This window comes from Carassius auratus, linkage group LG28B (assembly GCF_003368295.1).
Source record: "Carassius auratus strain Wakin linkage group LG28B, ASM336829v1, whole genome shotgun sequence".
Classification (NCBI taxonomy): Eukaryota; Metazoa; Chordata; class Actinopteri; order Cypriniformes; family Cyprinidae; genus Carassius; species Carassius auratus.
The window spans coordinates 731,138-743,841 of record NC_039293.1 but is presented as its reverse complement, the minus strand read 5'-3'; the positions used below and the strand labels follow the sequence as shown (position 1 = coordinate 743,841).

Below are 12,704 nucleotides of genomic sequence, written 5' to 3'. Positions count from 1 at the left end.
ACATTTTTTTCTAATAAACATTTAGAAAGTTGTGCCTATATCAGACATGCCTTAATATTTAACTGTGAGACTAAGGTGAAAGAGGAAGTGTACTTAGAAAGAAAAAGTTTGCTTAACTAAGATATTACTAAGGTGTTGATCATGCCATGATGCAATATAAACCACATCCAGTGTGCAGATTAGTGAGAGTGAGAGTGAGAGTGGCTTTCAGATCTTATTTTATTAGTGCTTCATGCAGAATGATAAATGTTAGTAAAACTAAACACATAAGAAATGTAATTGGTGCTTTTTTAAAATAGTGATTGAGAAGCATCAATATTACTGCTGCTGTTAAATATTATCACCACAACTGACAGTTCTCACCATTGTAAACAGGACTTAGCATTTTCTTACTCCAATCAGACGGACAAATTAACAATATTTATATACAGCTAATTATCCAAAAGACAAATATTGTTAATTTGTCTTGCTAACATCCATGACTCATGAGAGCTACCAAAGTTAGCTTAAGTCTAGTAGGTTAGACCAGTGAGCGTTCTTTCACTGCATGATTCAGTTTATTAAAACACATTGAGAATGATCAGAACATTCAAGATATGGGGCAGAAATTTATTTATTTGATGTATTTATATTCATCAGTATTTGAAAAGCAGCATGATAAATGTGATATTGATTTTATACAGCAGTTCAGTAAACAAGAGTTTAATATAAGGACACTTACGTTTTAGACACAATATTGACAGTTTTTGCTCTATTAACAAATATAATTTCATTTTGCATCTCTGATCAACATGATGCTGTTTGGTTTTTCAATGAATCAACCGTTTAAATGATTCGGTTTAATCGCAATGACTCACTTATTAACAGTGACTTGCTTAATTTCACATGTAAAGTATCTATTCATAGATCAATAGATCAAGACACTATTTCTGTAGAAAACTTGAATGTTAGTCTGTGTGATGTTTTCTGAAGCAATATTTTCTGTCACACATGAGGTACATTTGTATTTCTTGAATCTGTCCTGGTGTTTCTAAAGATCGACTGCAGGTTTCAGGAAGTCTTGAGGCTTTAACACAGTCTTTGTTTTTAACTGTCTGTCATCATTCAGTCAGTATGGGGCTCCGTCAACTTCCTCTTGTGCTCTGTGAGTATTATTCTCTCTCTGTATTTCAGTAGGTGTTACAGGGTTTCAGTGGGGTCTTAAAAAGTCTTACACTGTAAAATAATGTTTTAATTTTGATTTCAAGAGGTTTTAAATTTGGGGACGGAAAAACCAGAATTACTATATGGCTGAATGTGACAATTAAACTTCAAAAGGCTAATGTTATGATTTCACTGAATAAACATGAGTGCTGCTCATTCCAAGTCCAGTGCTGTGCTGCTTTGTGTTCTGCTGCAACCGGGGAAAGTTATATTTCTACCAAACGCTTCACCTGCTGGCAGAGAGTGAATGAGCAGTTTCAATAAAACTGTTATTTTGTTCAGAGTTCAAAACGATGTGAAAATCGACCCATGTTTTCACCTTGCAAACACACAGAGATTTAAATTTGAACTGGTGGATCGATAAGAAGACAACGCATTATCAAAATCTAAACATAGGGGTGTGCACTATGTGTGGTATGCGATGATATCGTAATTGTAGTTTTAATGATGTGCGATTTGATATTCTGAGTATATCGTGAAAAGTAAGCACAAAACACCTACAGAGTGCACGCAAACATTAGGTGATGAAGTCTAGCAGTGCGCTTTTGCGCATTTAGAGTTCTTAATCAGCCTATTAAAATGCATTTAGAATTATCACATAATTTAAGATAGGGTATTTGTATAATTTAACATAGTTAAAGGGTTACTAAACCACTGGTCAGAGCCTGACTCCACCCACTGGCAATGTTTGAAACATCGGAGATAGAGGGGACGAACCGAGGGCGGGGCTGAGTGGGTGGGGCATGAACCTGAGACCTGCAGTGACGGATTAATTGACAGTTGCTGTCGCTAAAATGGAAGGTGACTGTATTGACGCAAGTAGCTTTGCAACAGAGCATTTATTTGAAGTAGAGGACTTTTCTCCCCCACCTTCACCAGAAGTGGAGGATGTTGAGGTGTCTGTGTACACAGGGCCAGGGCCTGAGCCATTTCAATTCGAGCCGCTGGTTCAAACTGCGGTCTTAACTCCCGTATCACGATCGGCATCCGACGATGCTAGCAAAGCAGCCGTGCAAGAGAGAATGGGGCCAGTCTCTGAGTAAGGCACTGCATTGCTTTTCAGCGCGAGTTGTGTGGAGAAGCTCATTTCCACCTCCATTGCGTTGGAAAAGCAAAAACTATGCAGTCCAGCATTGCTGTTGCAACCAGCAACACTACACCTACGTATCATCCTGACCACTGTAAATAAATCTACGCCAACTTGAAGCTATCCTAACTGATGCAATACTATGCTACTAGCGTTAACTAACTATGCTTCTAACAATACTAACATTACACTAACAGCTATGCTAATTAACTACATAGGCTGCACGAAATAATCAAAATAACTATATAAATGCTATGCTAAATAAATGCTAAAATACTCTATCGTGATCGTTTTCAATACTCGCAATTCCAACTCCTGACTCACTAAAGTGATTTTGATGGAACAAGATGGTTTTATACTGCCAAGGGCGTGGTGAGCTGGAAACCACCTCAAAAAATCCAATAGGAAAAATCAACTGCAGTAGCCACCATTCAACCTGAAGAGGGCAGCAGTCAGACGTTTTTATACCATATATTGTAGAATTAAAACACTTTATACTCAAATGTCAAAAAAGTTACTTGAATCAATGAACAGCACTAATAAAGCCCCATTCTTACAGATCATTAACTAAAAAAAGTTGGTTTAGGGTTTATTTACTCTGAAAATGATAGTTAAAGGCAGTTCATCATTGAATTCAGTGATATCATCTCTGTTCAGTTTAAATAGTGTCTGTGCATTTATTTGCAATCAAGTCAACGATATCGCTGTAGATGAAGTGACCCCAACTAAGCAAGCCAGAGGCGACAGCGGCAAGGAACCGAAACTCCATCGGTGACAGAATGGAGAAAAAAACCTTTGGGAGAAACCAGGCTCAGTTGGGGGGCCAGTTCTCCTCTGACCAGACGAAACCAGTAGTTCAATTCCAGGCTGCAGCAAAGTCAGATTGTGCAGAAGAATCATCTGTTCCTGTGGTCTTGTCCTGGTGGTCCTCTGAGACAAGGTCTTTACAGGGTATCTGTATCTGGGGCTCTAGTTGTCCTGGTCTCCGCTGTCTTTCAGGGCAGTAGAGGTCCTTTCTAGGTAGAGGTCCTTATCCACCATCTGGTCTGGATACGTACTGGATCCGGGTGACTGCAGTGACCCTCAGATCTGGACACAGACTGGATCTGGTGGCTACGTTGACCTCGGAATAAGAGAGAAACAGACAAATATTAGCGTAGATGCCATTTTTCTAATGATGTAGCAAGTAAATAGGGTTTTATGTGAAGTGTTCCCGGTTCCGGTTTACCTAATTAATGCAGCCTAAAAATCCTTAAACGGATTTGGATATTAAAAGCATATTAGTATGTTATGTGTAAGCCAGGTTAAAGAGATGAGTCTTTAATCTAGATTTAAACTGCAAGAGTGTGTCTATTCTAGGTATTATCAGATTGCCTGAGTTTTGAGATCGTAGCGAACGTAGAGGATTATAATGTAAAAGGAGCTCATTCAAATACTGAGGTGCTGAACCATTCAGGGCTTTATAAGTAATAAACAATATTTTACAATCTATACGATGTTTGATAGGGAGCCAGTGCAGTGTTGACCGAACTGGGCTTATATGGTCATACTTCCTGGTTCTAGTAAGAACTCTTGCTGCATTTTGGACTAGCTGTAGTTTGTTTACTAAGCGTGCAGAACAACCACCCAATAAAGCATTACAATAATCTAACCTTGAGGTCATAAATGCATGGATTAACATTTCTGCATTTGACATTGAGAGCATTGGCCGTAATTTAGATATATTTTTGAGATGGAAAAATGCAGTTTTACAAATGCTAGAAACGTGGCTTTCTAAGGAAAGATTGCGGTCAAATAGCACACCTAGGTTCCTAACTGATGACGAAGAATTGACAGAGCAACTATCAAGTCTTAGACAGTGTTCTAGGTTATTACAAGCAGAGTTTTTAGGTCCTATAATTAACACCTCTGTTTTTTTCAGAATTTAGCAGTAAGAAATTACTCATCGTCCAGTTTTTTATATCGACTATGCATTCCATTAGTTTTTCAAATTGGTTAGTTTCACCGGGCCGTGAAGAAATATAGAGCTGATTATCATCAGCATAACAGTGAAACCTAACACCATGTTTTCTGATGATTTCTCCCAAGGGTAACACATAAAGCGTGAAGAGTAGCGGCCCTAGTACTGAGCCTTGAGGTACTCCATACTGCACTTGTGATCGATATGATACATCTTCATTCACTGCTACGAACTGATGGCGGTCATATAAGTACGATTTAAACCATGCTAATGCAGTTCCATTTATGCCAACAAAGTGTTCAAGTCTATGCAAAAGAATGTTGTGGTCAATTGTGTCAAACGCAGCACTAAGATCCAATAAAACTAATAGAGAGATACACCCACGATCAGATGATAAGAGCGGATCATTTGTAACTCTAAGGAGAGCAGTCTCAGTACTATGATACTGTCTAAATCCTGACTGGAAATCCTCACATATACCATTTTTCTCTAAGAACATAATTGTAAGGATACCACTTTTTCTAATATCTAAGACAGAAAAGGGAGATTCCAGATTGGTCTATAATTTACTAGTTCTTTGGGGTCAAGTTGTGTTTTTTTGATGAGAGGCTTAATAACAGCCAGTTTGAAGGTTTTGGGGACATATCCTAATGACAATGAGGAATTAATAATAGTCAGAAAAGGATCTATGACTTCTGGAAGCACCTCTTTTAGGAGCTTAGATGGTATAGGGTCTAACATACATGTTGTTGGTTTAGTTTATACAAAGTTTATACAATTCTTCCTCTCCTATAGTAGAGAATGAGTGGAACTGTTCCTCAGGGGGTCTATAGTGCACTGTCTGATGCGATACTGTAGCTGACGGCTGAATGGTTGCAATTTTAGCTCTAATAGTATCAATTTTAGAAGTAAAGTAGTTCATAAAGTCATTACTGCTGTGATGTTGGAAAATGTCAACACTTTATTTTTCATTAATTTAGCCACTGTATTGAATAAATACCTGGGGTTATGTTTGTTTTCTTCTAAACGAGAAGAAAAGTAATCGGATCTAGCAGTCTTTAATGCTTTTCTGTAGGATAGGTTACTTTCCCGCCAAGCAATACGAAATACCTCTAGTTTTGTTTTCCTCCAGCTGCGTTCCATTTTTCGATAACTCAGTAAGTCTGTTAAAATGAAGAGATATGATGCGAGGAGTTGGTGTCTCACACATTTAATGGTTGGTACACTGCAACCCGCTCTTCTCATACGTGAGATATCAATTCTTCCTTGGTGTTACAAATAAAGCAAAGACAGAAGAATAACAAGCGGCAGAGCGAACTTATTATCTGTCATGGTTCTCTTTACACAGTCACATAGTCCTTCTACGTCATCAGCACACAGTGCGCCTTAAGTCAAGCGATCAGTCTCTTAAAGGGCACACCACAATATAACTTGATGCATGCAAAACATACAGTTTTGGCCGTTATAGTTTGACAGAGACGAGACAGTCTGCAGAAATTTGTGCATGATAACAAATTCAACTCTTCACGCAATCTTGTATAACATGAGTGCGTGCTATAAAACGTACTGTACAAAAAACAACGAATATATCACTCTGCCGGCGGCACTAACTTCAGCTGCAAACACTGTATTGGGAACAACACTGCCATTTTTAACTCTGTTTACACCGCCTTTCTCTTGTTGTACACACACCAGGGATGTAAATTAACTTTTTTTGTCCACCGTTCGGGAGAAACAGTATGCTATTATTTACCTGCCACAGTGGCCGGTAGGTGAAGCGAGTTTACTGCCACAACACAAAATCACCTGCATTTGGCTGGCGGTGGTGCTAATTTCCATCCCTGGGTCAGTCATTCAGTTTAGTGCTTTGTAATGGTTGGTTTATTTTGCAGTTATTGTCCATGTTGTGTAAAATATATTCAGATAACTCTGCTATTAGTCAGATGTTTTAATTATTAGCTTCCCTTAAAACTGAAACTCACTCAAAGCTCAATCTAGATAGTTCAAGATTTTTATATTTTTAATTTAGCATGTTTAAATCTGATTATTTTTATTATTTACCAGATCAACATAATCTGTGCTCAGATGCAATTCGCTCTAGATTAAATTTTAAAATAACAAATGATAATCTCAGTGTTTAATGATTGTTTCATTTAATGCGTTTTTCTCTTTGTGTTTTAGTACTGATTTCAAACATCTACTCTGGACTATCTGAAGGTGAGTACATTTTTTTCATGTACAGGTGCATCTCATGAAATTAGAATGTCATGGAAAAGTTAATTTATTCCCGTAATTCAAGTCAAACTATGAAACGTGTGTATTAAATAAATTCAATGCATATCAACACTTCATTCTAACCTGATTTAGCATGTTTTCAAAAATCAAGTAACTGATCTTATAGTAAAAAAAAAATTGTTGTTGCACAGAAAGACCAAAAGTCAAAGTGAGCATTAAACCTGATCAACATGTATTCAGTGGAGAGACAGTCACTCTCAGATGTGACATTGATGGTGAAGGAGTCACTAGCTGGAAGTACAGCTGGTATAAAGACGGTTCAGACAGTGTTTTCAGTGAACTACAGGAACACACATTCAGTTCTGTTACTGAGTCTGATGCAGGTAAATATTCCTGTTATGGAGCAGAGAGAAGAGGATCACGAACATCAAACATCAGTGATGAAGTTACACTGACAGTATCAGGTGAGTTTGATCAACGCTTCATAAACACACACAAGTTTAACATGTTATTAATGAGTGATTTCTGTATTTCAGATAAACCCAGACCAGTTTTAAGTGTTTCTCCACAGAAGTGGTTGACTGAAGGAGATCCAGTGACTCTGATCTGTGAGGTTAACGGCTCCTCTACAGACTGGACATTCAGCTGGTTCACTCTAAATGTTTCATCAGGTAAGACATAGTGTGCTTCATGAGATAATATCTGAATGTTTCATAAAAATAAAAATTATAGAAATTAAAAATTTAATAAATAAAATAGTCTGAGCACTGATTATACCAACAAAGGTAATTTAAAAGTCTCATGTAAATATAACTCATCATTTCTAGAGGTAACTCTACACTTTCACTTCATACAGATTACAGAAATCGTTATCAGCTTCTCTCAGACAGCAGCAGAGGAGCTGGAGGAAACTACACGGTCAGTTCTGCTGCTCTAAATCACACAGGAGTTTATGTGTGCAGCGCAGAGAGAGGAAAACTTGCCTATTTCACATGGTACAGCAACGAACAACCACTATGGGTCACTGGTGAGTTCAGGCTGAATCACTGAATGAAATGAGACTCTCCTGAAATTTTACTTGTTCTTTTAAGAGCATGATTTGTGAAATTTGATTCTGTCATAATACAAGGCTACTGCTGAGTTGTGTCAATGGAGAAAGATGCCTTTTCTTCTGGCAGAGATTAAAACAACGGTGGAGGAAGGGGGAAGCAGCATCTCGGGGTGGCACAGACATTTTCATTATTTCAGTGTAAAAATGAGATTAACAATAATGTACTCAACTGTTTTATTGCCCACAACACAACTGAATAACATTTATTTTTTTACTTGATTAGAACTTAGATGATGGTTGATTAAATCAAATCATTAAATATTGGTTTCTTGGAAGGTTTCTTCCAGAACTTCATGAAGTTGTCTCGGGTGTCTTTGGCTAGCTTGCTAATAGCATAATTACAACTGTTATTTTTTGTTTTGAAACAGTGTAGACTGTGTAAAGTGTTAAATCAATAAAACTGTCTTGATTTCCAAACTGTAATTGTCTTCTCAGGTGTTTCTCCTCCAGTCTCTCTGATCATCAGTCCCAACAGAACTCAACACTTCACATCTGTCTCTCTCTCTCTGAGCTGTGAGGACCAGAGTAATTCTGATAGATGGAGAGTGAGAAGATACACAGACAATGAGCGGCTGGAAGATTGTTCATCATCACACTGGGGATCACAAACAGGATCTACATGTACAATCAACTCCACCATCACATTAGACACTGGAGTGTACTGGTGTCAGTCTGAATCTGGAGAGAACAGTCATCCTGTTAATATCACTGTACACCGTGAGTCTGAGTTTCTGTGTGTGTGTGTATATATATATATATATATTTTATAATTATTTTTACTATTTTCATTGTACAATACACAAAGCAGTTAATTAAACAAAAACAGGAAGCATCAGTCTGCATTACAAATAAACACTCAATGATCATGAGATACCAAAAATATAGTTTTGTAAGAAAATGTTAAATTTAAGAAAATTTTTAATCTTTATTATTAAATATGTTATCATATAGTTGCTATATACTATTTACAATCAGCACACATTTCCTCTGTTTGTGTAGCTGATGTGATTCTGGAGAGTCCTGTTCATCCTGTGACTGAAGGAGATTCTCTGACTCTACGCTGTTTATTTCAAAATTCAACCCTACCAATCCTCAGAGCTGATTTCTATAAAGATGGATCACTCATCCAGAGTCAAACTCCAGAGATGATCATCTCTACTGTCTCAAAGTCACATGAGGGTTTCTACTACTGCAAACACCCAGAGAGAGGAGAGTCACCCAAGAGCTGGATCTCAGTCAGAGGTGCAAGTCAATGAAACCATGAGCTGATTTATTTCTTCATATGCTCTCGTTCAGATATAGTGCTTGATAAAGTGTTTCTGTGTCTCTTTTTCAGCGTCTCATTCAGAATCTCAGATCTCTGTCCTCCACACACTCAGTTCTGTACTGACAGTTTGTCCATATCTGATAGTGACAGTCGTGCTGATCTTCAAGTGCTGCAGGATGAGAGGTATAACAACTGAATGATTTATTACATGTCATTATAATCATATTTTACTGAGCAACAATTATTATTATCATTAATGCTGTTTGGTTGAATGTGCATGTGGTCAAATTAACATTTGTGTTTGTGTGCATGCATCACTGTCCTCCTTTGACTTGCAGCTAATGGTTGTTAGATTCAACATGAACCAGAACTTCAAACCCTTGGACTTCTGAGTGAAACAGGATATTCAACAAGAAAACATGTAGAGAAGAACTTGATTTTAAGGAATTGGATTGGCATTACTTACATTTTCTTCTTTGTAATTGCTAAAAAATGATCTGATTTTATGTTGATGACACAGTTACTCGAACTATTGAACTCCATTGAACTCCACCTTCAATACCACGACTTAGGTGCCCTTGAGCAAGGCACCGAACCCCCAGGTGCTCCCCGGGCGCCGCAGCATAAATGGCTGCCCACTGCTCCGGGTGTGTGTTCACAGTGTGTGTGCACTTTGGATGGGTTAAATGCAGAGCACGAATTCTGAGTACAGGTCACCATACTTGGCTGAATGTCACTTTCACTTTCACTTTCACTTTCACTAAACTATTTGTTCATAAACTTTTAGAAGCGCATCTTACATTACTTTTTTCAGTATTATTCTATCATGAAAGTTTAAGTTTAAGTTAAAGTTGAATGTTTTTATTTTGTTCTGCTTTAATATTGTAATCTAGTTCAATTTTTTACAGTATAAGTCTTAGTGCATCTATGTTATGTAGCCTCTGTGATGTTTGCTTGCTTTAAAACCACATGTGAACATGTCATTTGTAAGCATGTTTATTCATTATTCTTTAGTGTATTCTTTATTCATGACTTGTATTGCTGTAAAGCTCTGTAGGTTTTTAATATTTTGAACTGTTTTTAAAAAAAAATGAAAAAGCAGTGCCTTTTAAATTATTGTGGATGCTTTGTTAAAACATTCTTGCAATGTCAAGCCAATCAGATTTTACATGTCAATTAATACTGTATACTGTAATTATTAGTGGTGCTTGCTGGAGGCAAAACAGTAATATTATTATCTCTAATACTTATTATGTATGCAGACTTACTGAAATCCTAGTTAAACTTATTATTATTAAGTTGGCTTGAAAAAGTCAACTTACTGAAATCCTATTTAAACTTATTTTTCTGATACAAAATGTTTAAATGTATCTCCTCCTAGAGCTTTCAAGCTAGAACCACCAAACTCAGGTCAGACCTTCAGACTGGTCTGACTCATGTTGCTATATCTTTTCTAACTCATCCGGATTATGTTTTTTTTTGTAAACCAGACTACTAAAACCACCTAAAACCCCATAGACTTTCATTTAGGGGGTGATTTTAGATCATTTTTAGATAATAAGACTTATAATGATTTTTAGTTGTCTACTGCCAATAGCAAAGCTTAAAACTCCCTACTGAAAATACAGCTAAAACCAGCCTAAGCTGATCGGTTTCTTTGGCTGGTTTCCTAAGCTATTGTCAAGCTGGTCTTATCTGGTTTTTGCTGGGTTTTTTTTGATGAATCAACTGGTTTTTGCTGGTTTTATACTACCATCACATTTGCTAGTCATGCTAACAACATGCTAGACACTTGCTAATCATGCTAACAATATGTTAGCAACATGTTAGTCACTTGCTAATCATGCTAGCAACATGATAGTCATGCTAGCAACATGCTAGTCACTTGCTAACAACATTCTAAGAGAGAAGAAAAGTAATCGGCTCTAGCAGTTTTTTTTTCAATTCGCTTATTTTAGTTTCATTAAAACAACCTTCTCATAAGAGTCATTTATTCAGTAATTGTATTAGTTATCACATTGTATCATTATTTATATAAATTATCTACATTAAAATGAGCCGACTCAAGTCATTTGTTGGAGAATCAGACTAAACTGGTGACTGTACAGGTATGTTTCACACTTTTGACTGAGCAGTGACAGTCAGTAAAAACTGTTATTACATTTTTTTCTTATAAACGTTTAGAAAGATGTGCCTACTAGTAATGCTTCAATATTTAACTGTGAGACTAAGGTGAAAGAGGAAGTTCTTGACAAAGACAAATGGTTTGCTTAACTAAGAAATGACTAAGAAGTTGATCATGCCATGATGCAATATAAACCACATGCAGTGTGCAGAGAAGATCATAGAGTGGCTTTCGGATCTTGTTTTATTAGTGCTTCATTCAGAATGAGAAAGGTTAGATTGACATGCCCACATTCAGTTATAGTCATAGCGCCACCTATTGGCAACAGGAAGTGACATATTTTACACTGCGATGAACTACTCCTAGAAATTTTATGACATCAATGTCTTTTTTGTTGTCAGTCTAATCTAAAGGCCTGTGCGAAGTTCAATTGTGAAGATCTTGAGTTTTCGATAAAAGGCGTGTCCATGGTGCCATGACGAAGTTCGATGTCTTGCCATGGGAATAAAAGATGTTATAACTCATGCATAAAATGTCTGATCTCCCCTATACTTCACATGTGTGATAAGAGTCCTGGCCTGAACACATCTGAAGGCAAATATTCCATCGGGTGTGGCAAAATGGCTCGACAGCACCACCTATACACTTTCAACGGAGTGCGACTCGAGCTATGTTTCATGTACATGTACGAAAATTGGTACACACCATTGATGCGCGGGTTGATCCAAAATGAGCAGGTGTCTGTGGTCACGAGTCAGGTTATCCGCAGTTACGAGTTATCCAAAAATATGTTTAATGATATTCGGGTCGCGGTTGGTCGGTTCGTTTGAAATAAAAATGCCAATTAAACCTTTGTAATTTATATTTATATAGTACTTTTGAAATACATAGGCCTACACTTTATTGGCTGAATAACTGGCATGAAGAGAGACTGACGTAGAGATGGAGGCGGCAAAGAAGACTGCATGGGGAGTCAACTTCATCTTTGCAGCAACACAGAAAACACCAGTTTATTACTAAACAATTAAATGACTCCTTGCATATTTTCGAACCAGCAGGCCATTCTAGGTTGAGGGAGACCCCACGGAATGAGCGAGCGAGTCGGGATATTCAGAAGTGCGCTCTCCGCTCACGAGCTCTGATCGGAACAAACCTGAGCCTCAATGTCTGCTGACCTTGCAGAAACATGCAAATAGACATAGCCAGACTAGACTATTTTAGTACAAATTATGAGCTTACTGACGACTTTTTATAATTCTTGACAAAATTCTAATATATTAAGTTTTGTTGTTGTTTTTTTGGCCTAGTTAGTTTTGCCTTTGTTCCTATGGCCCAATGACACTACGATGAGCATTTACTGCTTTTTCAACATGCAGGTCAGGAAGCGGGTCAGGTACAATATTTTATTTTTATTTTTTTGAGGTCCGAGTTGCGGGCAGGTTAGTTGAAAACGTCGGTCGGGTGCGGGTTATTAATACACTGACCCGCGCATCACTGGTACACACATGTAACACACCAATATCTACGAAAAAGTCCCTTGGTACGAAATCTGAATCCCAACAGGAAGTTGGTTATTTTGAATTTTCTCTCAAAATTTGTGTTGTTTTTGCCATTTATAGGGGTTGTACTTTAACGAACTCCTTCTAAAGATTTATTCAGATCAACACCAAACTTGGTCAGTGTAATCTAAAGCCATTTGCGATGTTAAATTGCTAA

General features: G+C 37.4%; 1 protein-coding gene across 1 annotated transcript in view; it reads left to right on the top strand.

Moving 5' to 3' along the window:
* The first annotated feature begins 954 nt into the window (after positions 1-954).
* LOC113067637 (Fc receptor-like protein 5) overlaps positions 955-12,704 on the top strand; it is a 61,478-nt gene continuing 49,728 nt past the window's right edge. Inside the window, exons 1-7 of the mRNA XM_026240008.1 lie at positions 955-1,144; positions 6,432-6,467; positions 6,677-6,949; positions 7,022-7,156; positions 7,342-7,512; positions 8,032-8,313; positions 8,596-8,838. Coding sequence (XP_026095793.1) covers positions 1,114-1,144; positions 6,432-6,467; positions 6,677-6,949; positions 7,022-7,156; positions 7,342-7,512; positions 8,032-8,313; positions 8,596-8,838 — 1,171 coding nt within the window. The 5' untranslated portion in view covers positions 955-1,113. The remainder of the gene's footprint in view (positions 1,145-6,431; positions 6,468-6,676; positions 6,950-7,021; positions 7,157-7,341; positions 7,513-8,031; positions 8,314-8,595; positions 8,839-12,704) is intronic.